The sequence below is a fragment of the Camelina sativa genome, chromosome 2, assembly GCF_030686135.1.
Source record: "Camelina sativa cultivar CO46 ecotype springtype chromosome 2, ASM3068613v1".
Lineage (NCBI taxonomy): Eukaryota > Viridiplantae > Streptophyta > Magnoliopsida > Brassicales > Brassicaceae > Camelina > Camelina sativa.
This window is the reverse complement of record NC_141881.1, coordinates 20,980,030-20,997,768: the sequence shown is the minus strand read 5'-3', so window position 1 is coordinate 20,997,768 and position 17,739 is coordinate 20,980,030. Positions and strand designations below refer to the sequence as shown.

The 17,739-nt window shown below is 35.4% G+C and overlaps 4 protein-coding genes across 9 annotated transcripts; 3 read left to right on the top strand and 1 right to left on the bottom strand.

The window, feature by feature from the left end:
- Nucleotides 1-116: 116 nt before the first annotated feature.
- LOC104734110 (18S rRNA (guanine-N(7))-methyltransferase RID2) lies at nt 117-2,364 on the bottom strand. The gene is made up of 9 exons (XM_010453620.3): nt 2,114-2,364; nt 1,924-1,999; nt 1,578-1,661; nt 1,447-1,502; nt 1,262-1,318; nt 1,065-1,114; nt 823-975; nt 533-662; nt 117-418 (listed from the first exon to the last, which is right to left on the bottom strand). Exons 1-9 carry the CDS (start codon nt 2,210-2,212, stop codon nt 254-256), a joined length of 870 nt encoding a protein of 289 aa, XP_010451922.1. The 5' UTR covers nt 2,213-2,364; the 3' UTR covers nt 117-253.
- A 346-nt stretch (nt 2,365-2,710) lies between these two features.
- LOC104734109 (glycosyltransferase BC10) lies at nt 2,711-5,979 on the top strand. 4 transcript variants are annotated; one of them, XM_010453616.3, is made up of 11 exons: nt 2,711-3,179; nt 3,312-3,383; nt 3,596-4,013; nt 4,099-4,298; nt 4,387-4,458; nt 4,558-4,648; nt 4,758-4,838; nt 5,049-5,111; nt 5,196-5,318; nt 5,452-5,490; nt 5,587-5,979. In XM_010453616.3, the coding sequence occupies exons 3-11, from the start codon at nt 3,648-3,650 to the stop codon at nt 5,722-5,724; spliced, it is 1,173 nt and encodes a 390-aa protein (XP_010451918.1). In that variant the 5' UTR covers nt 2,711-3,179; nt 3,312-3,383; nt 3,596-3,647; the 3' UTR covers nt 5,725-5,979. The 4 variants fall into 4 exon arrangements, with proteins under 4 accessions (XP_010451918.1, XP_010451921.1, XP_010451919.1 ...); XM_010453617.3 differs by having other exon boundaries at nt 2,818-3,179; nt 3,312-3,413; XM_010453618.3 differs by having other exon boundaries at nt 2,818-3,179; nt 3,312-3,434.
- A 537-nt stretch (nt 5,980-6,516) lies between these two features.
- Nucleotides 6,517-8,439, top strand: LOC104734108 (cytochrome P450 71B10). Its single transcript, XM_010453615.3, has 3 exons — nt 6,517-6,951; nt 7,022-7,605; nt 7,691-8,439. Exons 1-3 carry the CDS (start codon nt 6,645-6,647, stop codon nt 8,300-8,302), a joined length of 1,503 nt encoding a protein of 500 aa, XP_010451917.1. The 5' UTR covers nt 6,517-6,644; the 3' UTR covers nt 8,303-8,439.
- Nucleotides 8,440-8,465: 26 nt separating this feature from the next.
- Nucleotides 8,466-12,623, top strand: LOC104734096 (pentatricopeptide repeat-containing protein At5g57250, mitochondrial). 3 transcript variants are annotated; one of them, XM_010453609.3, is made up of 4 exons: nt 8,474-11,677; nt 11,787-11,918; nt 12,030-12,066; nt 12,149-12,623. In XM_010453609.3, the coding sequence occupies exon 1, from the start codon at nt 8,578-8,580 to the stop codon at nt 11,485-11,487; it is 2,910 nt and encodes a 969-aa protein (XP_010451911.2). In that variant the 5' UTR covers nt 8,474-8,577; the 3' UTR covers nt 11,488-11,677; nt 11,787-11,918; nt 12,030-12,066; nt 12,149-12,623. The 3 variants fall into 3 exon arrangements, with proteins under 3 accessions (XP_010451905.2, XP_010451911.2, XP_087342742.1); XM_087486616.1 differs by having other exon boundaries at nt 12,015-12,066; XM_010453603.3 differs by having other exon boundaries at nt 8,466-11,677; nt 11,787-12,066.
- The last annotated feature ends 5,116 nt before the right edge of the window (nt 12,624-17,739 follow it).

Below are 17,739 nucleotides of genomic sequence, written 5' to 3'. Positions count from 1 at the left end.
GGTCCATTGGTTTAGGTTTACCCCATTTGTTGGACACTGGTGTGTTATTTTGGAACTTTTTTTTGCCAAAATCTAGTGTACGTGATTTTGTTGCTAATACCCATATAAAACACTTCTTTTTAAATAATCTGCATTCGATCATAGCAACAAAAAAGTTGAGCACACACAATTAAAATTGAAAACAGAGAGGATGATCAAGTACTTTTAGTGACAAAACTTTGTATAGAGCGTTTCAAGTATCATAAAACAAAAACTAGAAACACGATTTGCGTTTTCGTCCGGTGTACTTGGAGTCAGCAGGAACATCGTTTCCTTTTCTTCTACTTTGCTCTTTCTTCCTTAATATCCATTCCCTAGTTTTCCCTTTCTTGTTTGGCTTCTGCCTTTTCCTTGGCCTATTCCGATCTGACATAGACACCTTTTTCCCAACAAATAAAACAAAACCCCGAGAATGGTAAATGAGATTTCGATATAGTAGTGGCAAATCACAAGACAGTAATGAGATTCCGTGATAGAGAGCCATAGTTTTTACCATTCCACTCTCTTCGTCTTCGCTAAAATCATCTTCAGAGCAACCCTCATCACACTCATTTTTACCGGTTTGAATACTTGTCTGAACAGAACCACATGTGAGGACCAAGAACTCTTTTCTTTTCTTAGTACTGCATAAGAGAAAACATTGCATGTGTTCGATATAAATGTGTGAAATCAAACACAAAAAAAAAAAAACAGTTTTTTTGAGCAGCTCATAAGACTACAAGACCAACTTTATTTTCTTGATTGTAAAAGAATGTTATCAATGGAATTGGCAACAACACATACCTGTGTGGATAGTCAACAACAAGTCCACCTCCAAATCCAGCTTGTAAGGCCTGGCGAAGAATCAATTCACGCTGCTTGATATTCTCAGGGTACACTTGAAAAACGGCTCGTGCTCCTCTTGACAAGCAGCGGTATAGTGACCCAAAGAAAGCCCTTAAAAAAAAATTTCAGAGGTTAAAAGATCAGTTTTGCAACACACTTTCTTTACTCAGTTCAGTAAAACTTATATGATATACACCTACTTTAGCCTCAAACGAGGTTCATGGGATGTCTTATCCGCATTGCATAACCACTGAAATCAAAAAAGCATATGATAGGATCAAACCCAATAACAAACAACTATGGTTAAATCTAGAGTAAAATACAAAGAATACAACTAGTGGAAAGAAGTATAGATTCCAATAAATCAACGATGATAAGGTAATATGAGAAGTAAAACCTGAACAGCTGATATACTGATGGCTCCATCGATAACTCCTGGACGAAGACCTAATCCCTGAGACAGTAATACATGTGAATAAGTAATCACTAATATGTCAACGTACAAAAGAAAAATCAACTAGCCCACAGAAAAATCTAAGAGAAGATGATAAAACTAAAAGTGAAGCTAATATATATATATACCTGACCCATGTCACCAAGTAAAAGATCACCCTCAACTTCCCTTTCCACAGCGACATCTACATTGTTACCACAGGACTTAGATCACAAGAGAAGGGGAATGACAAGAAACAGTTTACAAAGAATAGACTTACTAAGCATAGAAGCTGAAATGTCAAGACCAAGCCAATGATGCCCGTATTCAGAAATTGTTTCCCCACTTAGGCCAGATCCACACCCTGAAACCAAAATAGAGAGATTAGTTCTTCTCTGTTCTTGAGAACAAAGCTAAACAACGAGACACTAACATAATCAATGATCTAAAAGCCTAAATTTTTTAGAATGATGACCACATTTGTTGATTATCCATAAACCAGCAAATCAAATTTTAGTTACAAAATGTCAACTATACATGTTTAATATGTGCACTGATACACAGATTCTGTTGATACCAATAGAGGAGATTATAATAGAATAAAAAAAGGATCCATTTTTTTATACCAATGTCGAGTAAGAATCTAGGAACTCCATCTTCGGGCAAAGCAAGAAGCTCCAAAGCTCTCTCTGACAACTTAGCCTATAAACCATACAAATGTTTTTTTTTAAGCAGAGAGATTATAAATGAAAAAGAAAAAAAGAGAACAAGTGCTAAATTGCAGGAGAAACAGAGAGATAAGAGATTTTGCAAAACCTGAATATCGACGATACGGGAAGAAGAAGTATACTTCCGAGCTTCCGTTTCATCGTAAAATATCTCCGGCGGAGCTAGCAACTCAGGTCGATTTGCCATTATTAAGCGTCTGTTCTAGAACAACGCTCTCTGGTTCTGGAGGTGGATGAAAGAAACGAACGGCGTTGAACCTTTTTTTTAGGGTTTAGAGCCCAAAAAAAAAAATAAAAACAATTAATCGCAAAATCCGCTTGATGGTTTGTATTCGGACCGGTTAACCAATTACATCATCAGTGATGTTCTTCAGAGTTTCCGGTTTGGTTAGGTGCTCCAATTTTTCCTTACCGGGTTGGGAAGATCCGATTACAATATACGGGCCTTAGCAAAAAAAACAAGTGTAATTGGGCCTAAACTTTTTGTAGCTCATTCTTACAAATAATTGGTAACTAAAATCCAAAACCATAATTTGTCCCAAAAAAAAAAAAAAAAATTCCAAAACCATACCAAAAAAATCTCAAAGTGTGTAGTAAAAAAAGCAAAAGAATACGTAATAGTTTGTTTTTGTTTGTGTAAAATAATGCGTATCGCGTAATACTTTGTCTATCTCTATTCTATACTATCTCAGTGTGTGTCTTTTTGATTCCACCATCATTGGAAAAAATCGACTGGTGTGGAGGTGTTTGTTTGTTTGTTTATATACCAGAAGAAGATAATTAAACAATTTTAGTTTTTTCCAAATTAACAACAACAAAAAAAAAATTAAAGGAAAAGTCTAAAACACTTGTGTCTGAGTCTGAATCTGAATCGATTACTTTATTTCAAAGCGAAGAGAGAGAAAACAAATCGAGGATCTGAACACTTGTGTATGTTCTTCTTCATTGGAGACAGCTTAATATACTAACATTTATTACCAAACACAAAAACACTCTCTCGTTATCTTTCTCCTCAATTCATCTCTTTGATTTTTCTTGTAATAACCCTAAAGATCTTTTAAGGTTTTAGAAAGATCATCAAAGCTTTTATTTTTGAGATCTGGGCTCACTCAAAGATTCCCCATTTTTAATACCAGTCAGCTCGAAAGTCTCAGGTACTACTACTCTTTTAATAACTTCTCATTCTCTTCAGTCTTCTTCTTCTTCTTCCACTGATTTAAATGCCTTTGGTCCACTCCTCTGTAATTAAAAATCGAATCTGATAGATTTAATTTTTCTCTGTGTAGCTTTTTTGGATTGTTTATGAAGTGAAGTAAAATTCACTACACTTTCTTAATTAGCATCGTACCTACGTGCGGGTGAGGATCTTTCTCAATCACAATAACAACGTGAATCCTTCTCTCCTTTATGTTAGGGTTTCTTTTTTCTCTCAATTTTCCTATTAATTTTTGTTTAACCAAACGTGTGGGACTTGCAATTTAAAAAATCCCATGTTCCTCTAAAGAGTGTTGCTTTAAAGATTAGTAAGTGCCAAAAAGATTCAATTTTTCTCAATCGTGAAAATTTTCAGGTTCTGTTCAATGTAAAGAAGTTAAAGATTCAAGTTTTTTTTTTGTTCTGCAATGGGAGAAACACAGAACCTGCATTTGTCTCCGCGACACCGTTCTTCTCTAAAGAAGCCATTGTTGATTGTTTTATTAGTATGCATCGCAAGTGTGCTCTTGGTCATCACTTACATGTATCCACAACAGAACACTAAGACCTCTGCTGCCTGTGTGGGTTTATCTAGTAGAGGCTGTGAAGCTGCACTCTCTGGATGGCTTCCTGTTCATGTGAGGAAATTTACTGACGAAGAAGTTGCAGCTCGAGTTGTCATTAAAGACATACTGAGAACACCTCCTGCTCTCACCCCTAAATCGAAGATTGCTTTTATGTTCTTGACTCCTGGTACTTTGCCGTTTGAGAAGCTCTGGGATAAGTTTTTCGAGGTTTTAAAGATGATCTGAGACTTTCTTGATTTGATTTTGATTGCTGTGTCTGTGTGGTATTTGATGGTTTGTGATTGTTGTGAAGGGTCAAGAAGGAAGATTCTCTATTTACATTCACCCATCAAGGTTAAGACCAGTTCACATTAGCCGTCATTTTTCAGACCGTGAAATTCATAGTGATCATGTCACTTGGGGAAGGATTTCTATGGTTGATGCTGAGAGACGGCTTCTAGCAAATGCTCTTGAAGATCCTGACAACCAACACTTTGTTCTTCTTTCAGAAAGGTGATTTTCATAAACTTTATTGTATTTGCACGAAATCATAACATAGTTCCGGCTACATTCTCTTTACTCGCTGTATCTCTTATTGCAGTTGTATACCGTTGCATACATTTGACTACACCTATCGGTATTTGATGCACGCTAATGTCAGCTTCATTGATAGGTAAATAAATGACTCTTAGAAACTGTAAGTATCTTTCTATTGCTAGATTTGATTTCTCCATTGATATTCACCAATGCTTGTTTCTCTCTCTGTCTTAAGTTTTGAGGATCTTGGTCCTCACGGGACAGGCAGACACATGGATCATATGTTACCTGAAATCCCAAGGCAAGATTTCAGAAAGGGTGCACAGGTAAAATACTGTTAAACTTAATCCCTGAGTTGTGGATTGTTCTTAAATTGCTTCTCTAAGTCTGTTTGGTAATGGTAATGTTAATTCCCATTTTTTACTTTTGGTACAGTGGTTCACAATGAAGCGTCAACACGCTGTAATAGTGATGGCTGATGGTCTCTACTACTCAAAATTCCGGGAGTATTGCAGAGTAAGTTCAGTATTCCTTTGTACCAAAGTTTTCATTTTCATGTTACAGCCGACCATTAATGATTGAGTTCTGTAATAAGAAAATGTTCATATAGACACCACAAGCTGATCTCTTTTGTTAATAATATCAAGAGTCCTCAGATTTTTTAAAACTTGAGAAAAGCTTCAGTTTTGATTCTTATTACTCTGATTCTGATTTGAAAATCCTCAGCCCGGGGTAGAAGCAAACAAGAACTGCATTGCAGATGAACATTACCTGCCAACATTCTTCCACGTAAGGAGATTACAACAACTTTCTCTCTTATAATTTGTTTTCACTGTGATTCTTGTCCATTAACGAAATCTTTGTTCTTTAAAGATGCTTGATCCTGGAGGAATCTCGAACTGGTCAGTCACATATGTTGATTGGTCTGAGCGTAGATGGCATCCAAAGACATACAGAGCCCGTGATGTCTCACTCAAGCTCTTGAAAAATCTCACGGTAATGTTACAACACATCAACTAAAACATCTTATGCTATCACAGAGTTAATGCGTAAATGGGATCATCATCTGGTTTCCTCTCTTTCATTTTTTTCTGTGTTTATTATTCTGATATTGCTCTGTTTCTTGCAGTCCGACGACATGAGTGTACATGTAACTAGCGTTGGCAAGGTACATTTACACGTTTACTGCATTCAAAAACACTGCGAATATGTGAAATGCTTTTTCTTGATTTATCTTCTGCGTTTTTTTTTTTAATTTTCTTAGCGCGGAGAAGAGCTGCATTGGCCTTGTACATGGAACGGAATTAGACGTCCATGTTATCTATTCGCAAGGAAGTTTCACTCAGATGCTCTTTACAAACTAGTCAGACTCTTCCCAAACTACACCAGCACAGTTGTCTGAGAGAGATACAACAAATTCTTGAAACCGAACCATACTATTCTTGAAACCGCAACAAAACACTTCCACATATCTCGAGATTGGATTGGATTAGATTGGATCAAAGTTTACTGTAAATTCTCTAAAAAATGCTTCCTATTTCTGGGATTTAGTGTCTCATTGATGGCACATGTTACTCTGCTTTTATGAAGGTTTTAGTATAAGAACAATATTAGAAGCAGAGATTTTTGGTTAAGGAGAGATTTGGTTATTGTGATTTATAGCCATTGTTCGGTTAGTGTTAACCGGTGTATGTTGTTGTAAGGTGGAGCTATTTTTAGCAGTGTTCGAAAAAGCGTTCTAGGCGTCCGCCTCCGCCCCATCTAGGCGCTAGGCGCTATAGCACCGCCTAGACGACCGCTTTGACCGCCTAAAATTGTAGTATCATCATTTTAGTGTATTTTTAAAATTTTAATTGCACAAATTTAAAATATTTAAAGTTTACTTCTATAAACATAATTATAAATGTTTAATATGTTATTTAAAATGAATTAAAATAATATTTTTATTTATTTTTCTGTTTTTGATTTAATATTTTTATTATTTTTATATATATTTTGTATATAATATCAGATATATAATAGTTTATAATGTAAACGCCTAAACCGCCTAAAACCGTCTAAATTTCGATTAGGCGTTCTAGGCGCTAGGCGTTGCATTACCGCCTAGTTAACGCCTAGCGCTTTCTTGAACACTGATTTTTAGTAATTTAGCACAAAAGAGTTTAGATTTTTGGCTGTGCGTTACACATATCATTATATCAATATAAACAATAAAGAAATTTCATCTCTTTACACGCGGTGACACAAATGTTTTGTATATAAAAAGAACAAAAGCTTTGCTTTCATCATCATCACTCTCAAACGTGAAACGTGTAAAAAAATATGACTCTGCTTTGGTATCTATCACTTCTCTTCCTCATCTCTATCCTTGTTGTTGTCGCCGTCAAACACACTAAGCGGCCATGGCGGCAGCAACCACCGTGTCCACCAGGCTTACCGATCATTGGAAACTTACACCAGCTCGGAGAATTACCACATCAATCTCTATGGACACTCTCAAAGAAGTATGGACCTGTAATGTTACTGAAACTTGGAAGAGTTTCAACTGTTATAGTTTCTTCCCCTGAAACAGCTAAACAAGTTCTGAAAGACTATGATCTCCATTGTTGTAGCCGTCCAAGTTTGGAAGGTACAAATCTTGTCATAATTTTATATAAAATAATTCTTTCTCTGCATGTTAATTAGGACTTTTTTTTCAGGCACAAGAAAGCTTTCTTACAACTATCTAGACATTGCTTTCTCTAGATTCGATGATTATTGGAAAGAAACAAGAAGGCTTTGTGTTCAAGAACTCTTTAGTTCTAAACGAGTTAGGTTGATTGAACCCATCAAGGTGGGGGAGATGAGGAAACTGATTGATTCAATTACTGAATCTGCTTCTCAGGAAACTCTTGTTAACCTGAGCGAGAAGTTTCTTTCTTTAAACGTTAGCGTGATTTGCAAGGCAGCATTTGGTGTGAACTTCCAAGGAACTGTGCTCAACAATGAAAGGTTCCAAGATTTAGTCCATGAAGCTCTCGAGATATTGGCGAGCTTCTCTGCTTCAGATTTTTTCCCGTATATCGGTTGGATCTTCGACTGGTTCACGGGTTTACACGCACGTAGAGAGAGAAGTGTGCGAGATCTTGATGCTTTCTATGAACAAATGATTGGTTTGCATCTAGAGAAAAACAGAGAAGGAAGTGAAGACGATTTTGTGGACTTGCTCTTGAAGTTGGAAAAGGAAGAAGCTGTTCTTGGTTATGGCAAACTCACAAGAAACCACATCAAAGCAATCTTGATGGTAAGTATAGTAATTCATATCTCATTATAACACCTTTAAGATTTGTAGTCTACGATGCTTGAAATTATCTATCTTTTGTCAATAGAACATCCTGTTGGGAGGAATCAATACTTCAGCAATAACAATGACATGGGCAATGGCGGAACTCGCAAGAAACCCTCGGGTGATGAAGAAGGTTCAATCTGAAATCAGAAACTACATAGGGGGAAAAAACAACAAAACAAGAATCATAAATTTAGATGAGACGAATCGACTCAACTACCTAAAAATGGTGATCAAAGAAACATGGAGGTTACATCCAGTAGCACCACTTCTAGTCCCAAGAGAAGTAACATGTGAATTTCACATCAACGGCTACACAATTCAACCTAACACAAGGCTTCACGTCAACATATGGGCTATAGGCCGTGATCCGAGGATATGGAAAAATCCAGAAGAGTTTTTCCCAGAGAGGTTTATGGATTGTGACATTGATGTTATAGGACAAGACTTTGAGCTGTTACCATTTGGTGGTGGTCGTAGAATTTGTCCAGCTATGTATATGGGGATAACAACGGTTGAGTTTGGTCTTGCCAATCTCTTGTATCACTTTGATTGGAAGTTACCTGATGGTGTGACAGCTAAAGACATTAACATGGATGAAGGCTCTGGACTCACTTCCCATAAGAAACATGATCTTCTACTTGTTCCTGTATAACTTTAGTGTTACGCAAGAAATTGTAATGGTTCAATTAAAGTTTTCTTTGGTTCGTTCGGTTTAGATTAGATCGGCTGAATCGGATTAAACAATAAATAAACCCGGTTTAATCAGAACCGGACCGGTTCAATGTCAAAGAGACTTTCACCTTCTACCTGAATTCGTTTAGTTCCTTCGTTGCTGTGTCGGCCACTTCTGTGATCTTTACTTTGCCATGGCGGATTCTAAAATGCAAAACTAGCTAAAGAGAAAGGAGAGTCCTTTTGCGTAACTCGATGAAGCTCTCTTTGGGACTCTTTTCTCTTCAATCACTTCTCAAAAGCGGCTTCACTCCAACCTTAAACTCCATCGACAAGTTTCTTCGATATCTCTACCGTCGCCAGAAGTTTAATTACATCGTTCACTTCTACTCTCAGCTAGATTCAAATCAAATCGAGATCAATCACCGTGTTTACTCAATCGTGTCATGGGCGTTTCTCAATTTGAATCGTTACGAAGAAGCAGAGAAGTTTATCAACACCCAGATTTCAAAAGCTTCGATTTTTCCCAGAACCCATATGTTAGATTCTCTAATTCATGGGTTCAGCGTTACGCGAGATGATCCTAATAAGGGTCTTTCGATTCTCAGAGATTGTTTGCGGAGGAGTCACCACGGTGCGTTTCCTTCTTCCTTGACGTTCTGTTCACTGATTCATCGGTTCGTTGATAAAGGAGAGATGGATAACGCTTTAGAGGTTGTAGAGATGATGACGAACAAGAACGTTAACTACCCTTTTGATAATTTCGTTTGTAGTGGTGTGGTTTCTGGGTTTGTTAGGATTGGTAAACCGGAACTTGAGTTAGGGTTTTACGAGAGTGCTGTGGGTTCAGGTGTTTTAGTTCCGAATCTTGTAACTTATACTACTGTTGTGAGTGCTCTTTGTCAATTGGGTAAGGTTGATGAAGTGAAGGGTTTAGTTAGGAGATTGGAAGATGAAGGATTTGAATTTGACTGCGTTTTTTACAGTAACTGGATTCATGGGTGTCTTGAGGGAGGTGGTTTGATGGATGCTCTTATGCAGGACAGGGGAATGGTGGAGAAGGGAATAGGTCGAGATGTTGTGAGCTATTCTATACTAATAGATGGGTTATCGAAAGAAGGAAACATGGAAACATCATTGGGGTTATTAGGGAAGATGATAAAGGAAGGAGTAGAGTCAAATTTGATCACTTTTACAGCTATTATTAGGGGGCTATGCAAGAAGGGTAAACTGGAAGAGGCAGTTGCATTGTTTGATAGGATTGTAAATATGGGAGTTGAAGTGGATGAGTTTGTGTATGTGACTTTGATCGATGGAATTTGTAGGAAAGGAAATTTGAGTCGAGTTTTCTCTATGTTGGGAGATATGGAGCAGAAAGGGATACAACCAAGCATCCTTACTTATAACACTGTGATTAATGGACTGTGTAGGGCAGGGAGAGTGTCGGAGGCAGATGAGATTTCAAAAGGAGTTGTGGGAGATGTCGTTACTTATAGTACTTTGTTAGATAGTTATATAAAGGAAGAGAATATGGATGCTGTATTAGAAATTAGGCGTAGGTTTGAAGAAGCTAAGATCCCTATGGACTTGGTTATGTGCAACATTCTCCTGAAAGCATTTCTATTGGTTGGTGCGTATGGAGAAGCCGATGCACTTTATAGAGCAATGCCAGACATGGATCTGACTCCAGATACGGTTACATATTCTACGATGATTGAGGGTTTTTGCAAAACTGGTCAGATCGAAGAGGCGCTTGAGACGTTTAATGAGTTGCGGAGAAGCTCGGTTTCCTCAGCTCTGTGTTATAATCGGATCATTGATGCACTCTGTAAGAAAGGCATGCTGGAGACAGCCACGGAAGTTCTTATTGAGCTGTGGGAGAAAGGTTTGTATTTGGACATCCGTACATCTCGGAACTTGTTACATTCAATCCATGCTAGCGGAGGTGAAAAAGGAATACTCAATTTGGTTTACAGACTCGACCAGTTGAACTCAGATCTTTTTCTTGGGATGTTCAATGATACTATCTTGCTTTTAAGCAAAAGAGGTTATTTGGAGGCTGCAATTGAAGTTTATATGATTATGAGGAGGAAAGGTTTAACTGTTACATTTCCTTCTACAATTCTGAAAATACTAGTGGATACTCTCAGAGCATTGGATGCTTATTTACTCGTTGTCAATGCTGAAGAAAGTACTCTGCCTTCAGTTGATGTGGTAGATTACACAATCATTGTTGATGGTCTCTGCAAGGAAGGATTTTTAGTAAAGGCTTTAGACTTGTGCAGTTTTGCCAAAAGCAGGGGCGTCGTTCTTAATATCATTACATATAATTCACTCATAAATAGACTTTGCCAGCAAGGTTGTCTTGTAGAAGCTCTCCGTCTATTTGACTCGCTAGAAAATATTGGTTTAGACCCGTCTGAGGTCACATACGGCATTTTGATTGACAAATTGAGCAAAGAAGGATTGTTTCTTGATGCTGAGAAACTATTGGACAGTATGGTATCTAAGGGACTTGTACCGAACATTCTCATTTACAATTCGATGATTGACGGTTACTGCAAGCTCGGGTATACAGAGGACGCCATGAGAGTTTTAACTCGGAAAATGATGGGAAAGGTATCACCTGATACATTCACGGTCAGTTCTATCATCAAAGGTTACTGTAAAAAAGGTGATATGGAAGAAGCTCTCAGAGTGTTTGCTGAGTTCAAAGATGAAAATATCTCAGCTGATTTATTGGGTTTCCTGTTTCTGATCAAAGGTTTCTGCACAAAAGGGCGAATGGAAGAAGCTAGGGGACTCTTGAGAGAAATGCTTGTTTCAGAATCTGTTGTTAAGCTGCTTAACAGAGTTGATGCAGAATTAGTTGAATCTGAATCGATCAGAGGCTTCCTGGTTGAGCTGTGCGAGCAAGGAAGGGTCCCTCAGGCTATCAAAATCCTAGAAGAGATAAGTTCAACTATCTATCTGTCTGGTAAAAACCCGGATTTTTGTCAAAGTCCACAGTTCGTGAATGGTGTGAATGAAAAAGAGGTAAAGAAGGAAGACTATGTTCATGATTTTCATAGCCTTCACTCAACCATTAGTTCTCTCTGCTCCAGTGGGAAGCTGAAACAAGCTAATGAGTTCGTTATGTCTGTGCTCTCTTGTATGCCTAAATAAGTCAGTATGTTTACTTGACTGCTCAAGCCACGAAAAGCCAAGCCAACTTACTCTGAGTGATTCTAACCGACTAGCTGCAATTGAATTTGCAATTATGTTGAATTACCGATCTGGTTAGACACTTAATGGGTTTATCCATCGAAATGGAACAACTGGTGGTTAATTAACAGCTTCTCTGTAAGATAAACTGGTAAGTAGGAATTCTCATTGCTTATGTTTTTGCAGTTTGCTAGTTTCTGACAACTTTATGTCTGACAACTCTGTGATTTACACTTCTCATGAGCTCTTACATCTTGTAGGAACCTCTAAAGAGAATCAGCTGAATCAGAGAGGAACAGCGCTAGGGGAACACAGCTCCAGTCCTTACCAGCTCGAGCAACAGAGAAATGTTTGGGAATCCATGATTATCCAGTCCTTACCAGCTGAATCAGGTTCACTTTGAACTCACCTTCTTCTCACTAAAGCTGGAACTTAAAGATGCTATCTAATATTCGAAGAGGCATAATGTTCCTGTTCCCGTGACAAAGAACTCTATTTTACAGCCAAGACAGGAACCTGTGACACCTCCTCAGTCATGAGGTAACAACAGTAATCAGGTTTTACATTTTCAATTCCTAACAAATTCCTGCTTTCTGAAATTGGATATCGTCTTGATTGAAAGGGAGATATATTGGAAGATCCTGCGAGTGAGCCAAAGAAAGATATGCACATGATGAGTGTAGACCCAGAAGATCAAGATGCTCCTGATGAGCCTAAGTACATTGAGGGAATTAATGGACATTTTCATGGAGAAGATAACGGAGAAGACAACGGGCTCGGTTAGATTAAAGCTGTACAAAGGGAGTGTGACGGTTACGGCGCGGCGGCAGAGTCCGTTTAGTATGTATAGACAGGACATATCATCGTTTGAAGGGAGTGAGATTTACAACCAAAGTGGATGCAGTTGGATTCGTTCGGCATATTTTCTTGGGGGATCGCTCTTGACAATATTTTGTTCTGGAACAGTCTTTATACAATGATCCATCTTATTTTTGTTTTCTTGTTACTGTAAAATGGAAACTCCAATGAGATATTTAGATTCCTCATGGAAAATTCAGTTTAGGAAGAAATCTAATAACAAACAAAATTACGAACTATTCATTTTAGTTTAGGAAGAACTATTCATTTTGTTTTAAGAATATTTTGTTTAAACTATATTCTCCATGAATAGGATTCCTATTATAGGAAGAACAAAATCAGTACGAATAAAAAAGACCATAGTGTTACTTTTTTTGGTTCATTATCAAACTCTACATAATGGCCTCCTATCACCAGGAACTATATTCTCCCAGCAATCATATCTTCTTCCTCAAACTTTTGTTGATCACGGTCGATAAGCTCAATGTCCATAAATTAGATGTCAAGCAATTCCGTCAAGTCGTCCAACTCTTCAAGAGAGTCCAAAGATGAACAAATAACATGCAAAGTTGCTCCATAGTTTTGTATTCGAGTTAACATCTTCTTAGCTATTGCGATTCGACGGTTGAAGAATTCATAGTATTCCATATGGCCACTATTGTAGGCATCTTGACACCTAGTGATTCTCGACTGATAAAGTCACGAAACATTCTGGTCAAGCGCCTCAAAAACCACACCGCGAATTACATCCTCATCCTTATCATCAATCGCATCAAACAGTGAATCAATCCAATGACGCATACCAGAGACTACATAGTCGAGAGTATCTAGCATATGGTTCAGAGCTATGGAACAAGATCCAGCAAATGCTAAAAGAAAAGAATAAACAAACACAAAATGTCAAAACACACATCAAACCAAAGGGGTCCGTCACTTTCTCTATGACTACTCCCCCTTTCACAGCTCCAGCCGAAACAGCTTTCGCAAGGTGGCTCCACCATCATCAGTTTCGAGGCCAAACATCACTCTAGTAGCTTTCGGTTTTCCAATTATTTCTCCGATGTTGGATTAAACAAAGATTGGGTTATGTAGTAGTAGTACCCGTATAAACTTTTGTATAAATTTGTATCATTTAAAAAAATGAAATTTTACATAATTAAACACACAAATAAAATTATTAAAAATTAAAATCCTTAGTAAGAATAACCCCATTGGACTAAAAAAATCCATAGCATAAGGATATATATATATTGGGTAATAGCCTGATTACGTAAATACTGTCTTTTTAATATGTAAAACCCTTCCAAATCCTAAATTTTGTGGTGAGCATCAAAGGCGGAGTTGTAGAAATTAACAGCATCATCGACCTTTAGAGCCTCCACGTTCAACATGGGCCTTAACGCCCTGAACGTGACAGACTTCTCCACGGCACCGGCATTACCAATTTCTTCCTCAGCCATCGGAGAGAGTACAAGAATAGTACATTTGGAATCAAATCATATTATTAGTACACTAGTATTATCCCAATTATTTCTCCGATGCTGGATTAAACAAAGATACTGTATGTATGTTGGGTTATGTAGTAGTAGTACCCGTATAAATTTTCGTATAAAGCTGTATCATTTAAAAAATGAAATTTTACATAATTAAATGACCAGCTAAAGTTAACTTTTATTTGGTCCACATAAGGACAATACAGAACACACATCAAGTTGTATTATTAAAAATTGAAATCATCTCTTTTATAATAAAACGGAAGTATGTTTTGTAGACTATATACTTTTAATAAGTTGGTTATAAATAGGTTATAAATTAATTGATTGATTAATTGGTTACAAGTTAAATAGTGGGTGCAACTTTAATTTATTTCCGAAAATCTTAAAGATAATATTCTAAAAAATCATTTGATATCATCTAACTTACCATATTAATTTTTTAATAATTATTCATCCATATTAATATCTTTTGATATCTAACTTAACATATTAATTTGTTAATTATCATTATACTTCACCTCTCATTTTTATATATGAGTCTATTTGTTAAACAAATAAATTATCATATTATTTTTTATAATTAGAAAATAGTTTTATTTCCGGATATACCATAAGTTGAATTTTTAAAAACAAATATAAATTGTTCAATCTATAAAATATTCAAGCTTTAGTAATATTATTCTTTAAAAATAATATCTATTGAATTAACGGGTTAAAATTTGAATATTTAAATTCAGTTTCATATTTTTTGTTAAACTTTATAATTTTCTATCATATAATAAACTTTAAATGATTTATTTTGAAATAAAAAGGTGTAAGGTGGTTACACTTGAAATGATAACATATATAAGGTACTTTCATTTATATATTTTTTTTCTTCTCTTCTAATAAACAGTTTCATATTTTTTGTTAAACTTTATAATTTTCTATCATATAATAAACTTTAAATGATTTATTTTGAAATATTTTTAAAATATTGAAAATTGATATAAAAGTTAGAAACTATAAACACTCTAAATTAATTTATAGCAATACCAATAATGTCACTATAATATGAAAGAATTTTAAAAAAAACAAGTATATATTAAAACAAAAAGTATATCAATATATTAAATTACTCGTAATATAATAACTCGCTTTTGAAAAACCAAATTTACAAAATCATGTCTTATAATGACATTCAAGTCATGATGTAGAATATACATTGTTTAAATAACTTCACATACATAAACTAATACAACATATTAAAATTATATTTTAAAATATATATAAAACATTTGTATAAAATAAAATTTAACCAGTGTTATAGCATGGGTAATTATCTAGAATCATTAACAATATAAAACTTACAAAATATGTGTCTTTTTCAAGCTATCATATTTAGCATATGATTTTATTGCATAATGTTTTATCCAATTTTTTTTAAAACAATCACATAAATTACATTTTATATAAAAATTACAATATAAATAAAATGAACTTTAACTCATGCTCTAGCACGGGTCTTAATCTAGTTAGTAAGAATAACCCCATTGGACTAAAAAATCCATAGCATAAGGATATATATTGGGTAATAGCCTGATTTCGTAAATACTGTCTTTTTAATATGTAAAACTCTTCTAGATCCTAAATTTTGTGGTGAGCATCGACTATCTTTGTTCTTAAACATAAGTAATTATTTATTAATGATATTTTAATTGGTCATCCACTTATTAGTGAACAAATGTTCAACTAAAAATAGACAGTGTATAATATACTAATTCAAAAAACAAATATAGCAATATACATTTTAAAATATAGAGAAAATCTAATCACAATTTATTGTATAAAAATAGATAGATAATTTTTTTGATAATAACTAGATAAAGTGTTACAACAAAGAAAAGAATAAAAAGAGAAATAAAAAACAAAAAAACAGTCGAAAACCAAAAAAAAAACAAAAATGGAAAGGGAAAGAAAAAGGGACAATAAGAAGTGCCAGTGGTTTTTCTTCACACAATCACCCAAATTTCCTAAGCCATAAGATTATAATTATTTAGCTTAAATTCAGTGGTCAAACAATAGTATATTTCATCTCTACAGTTACATACTTATCACCTATATCAAGGGCAGAACTGTCCAAAAATGTGTTTCTCCATACTAAAAACATCACAAAAGTATACCTTGCACTCAAAGTATGTCTACTTGCAAATATTTACACCAAAAGTAGGTGTAAATGCAATTCTCTCTTACAAGAAAAGTCCTCTTCTCTTACTCAGCCCAATGTTTTATTTTTTTTTATCCATACAAAATTTATTTAACTTGTACATGTAGATATGGGATAAAAATTGTCCACATACTAACTAGAGATATCTATATATACATTCAAAAAATAATATTATTCTTTGTATAATGTAGTAGTATAAAAAAACTTTTATTTTGATTAAATTTCAAGTTTGAAGATGAGTCGCTGGAACAGATCGTTGTGTAGAACAAAGAGCTGTGATGGAACATGACTCTGCATCAGACCACAAACGTATGGACTCTGACAATGAAGCAGAACTGACGTATCACAGTCGAACTGGATAAGATTATGTGTCATGAGAGGGCTATGATTCAGGCGTGGAGATTAAGCCAAAGTAAGAAGAGAAGACATGGAGAATATTCATCTCAAAGTTTAAGGAATGACAAATTTTGGGGAGCAAGCAATTGCCATAAAGAGAATACTCGAAGATATTCTTGTTAGGATTTGGTGAGGCTTAGTATAAAGAGTCTGGCTAGCCGCAGAAAAGGATTGACACTTTAGAATCATTATGGTGAGATTGTAAAACTTTAATGTTAGTCAAAAAAAAAACTATGAAGGTGAGTGTTGGTTTCTTCTCATGTATATCTCATGGATCTTCCTTATTCATTTTTGGGGGGTCAATTATTCGAATGTTTCTTTAACTTGTAAGCTGTAACTATTTTTATTTGTGGTTGTTGTAAATCAGCAACAACAAAATAAGGTTCCGATATCGATAATTATTATTGTTTAAATTACACTAATAGTTATGTGAATATCAGACGTCTAAAGTGCTAACCAATAACGATATATGACCACAACAGAAAGAAAAAACACAATAAATGATATACCATATCAATTTGTTTTCTCTGTGCTCCACACATCTCATAAGCACTTGCATCTTATAGGAACCTCTACAGAGAGGAACAACTATAGGAGCTCGAGGAACTATAGGCTATAGAGGAACACAGTCCCATTCCTTACCAGTCCCATTCCCTAGCTACAATCATGATTTTAAACCTGGTCAAATATTTAGAAAGTAGAAAAATCAGGTTTGCATTTTTGTAAGATTTATGTAACAATACAAGGAATTTGGTTTGTGTTTAATACTTTAATTAATCCAAAGGAAGCCTCTAGATTTTCAGAATTCCTAAAATGCGTAAGCTGATGGCTTGAGTAGCTTTTCTGCAGTAAACAACACTTGTTTATTTAAGTGCATAATCTGAATGACCCTGTTAGTTAGTTACCATGAAACTTTTCAAGAAGGAAGCTATATATATATATATACAAGATGTACAAAGCAAAATCATGAGTAGGAAATGCAGCTTACTGATCTACTTGCTGCTTTAGATTAGTAAATATGCAACTTAAGAAGAAGAAGAAGAACATGCACTAGTTACTCAAACAAAGAACAGAGTTTCCAGGATCTGCAGGTACCCAAAACAAAGAGCTAGTGCAACAAGTAGAATGAGAGACCGAAACTTTGTTCTGAAACATAGAACAAGAAATCACAAGACAAGGAAGAATCAACAAAGCGATGGATAAACACAAGAAGAAGTAACAAAAGCGATCTATCTTAACGAAGAAGAGTCTAGGGCA

Coding starts and splice junctions, on each gene's coding strand:
- LOC104734110 (XM_010453620.3), bottom strand. CDS start 2,212: ATGGCAAATCGACCTGAGTTGCTAGCTCCGCCGGAGATATTTTACGAT. Junction 2,000..2,113: donor CCCGTATCGTCGATATTCAG/GTTTTGCAAAAT, acceptor TATGGTTTATAG/GCTAAGTTGTCAGAGAGAGC. Junction 663..822: donor GTTGTTGACTATCCACACAG/GTATGTGTTGTT, acceptor TCTCTTATGCAG/TACTAAGAAAAGAAAAGAGT.
- LOC104734109 (XM_010453616.3), top strand. CDS start 3,648: ATGGGAGAAACACAGAACCTGCATTTGTCTCCGCGACACCGTTCTTCT. Junction 4,649..4,757: donor ATTTCAGAAAGGGTGCACAG/GTAAAATACTGT, acceptor CTTTTGGTACAG/TGGTTCACAATGAAGCGTCA. Junction 4,839..5,048: donor AATTCCGGGAGTATTGCAGA/GTAAGTTCAGTA, acceptor GAAAATCCTCAG/CCCGGGGTAGAAGCAAACAA.
- LOC104734108 (XM_010453615.3), top strand. CDS start 6,645: ATGACTCTGCTTTGGTATCTATCACTTCTCTTCCTCATCTCTATCCTT. Junction 6,952..7,021: donor TAGCCGTCCAAGTTTGGAAG/GTACAAATCTTG, acceptor CTTTTTTTTCAG/GCACAAGAAAGCTTTCTTAC. Junction 7,606..7,690: donor ACATCAAAGCAATCTTGATG/GTAAGTATAGTA, acceptor TTTTGTCAATAG/AACATCCTGTTGGGAGGAAT.
- LOC104734096 (XM_010453603.3), top strand. CDS start 8,578: ATGAAGCTCTCTTTGGGACTCTTTTCTCTTCAATCACTTCTCAAAAGC.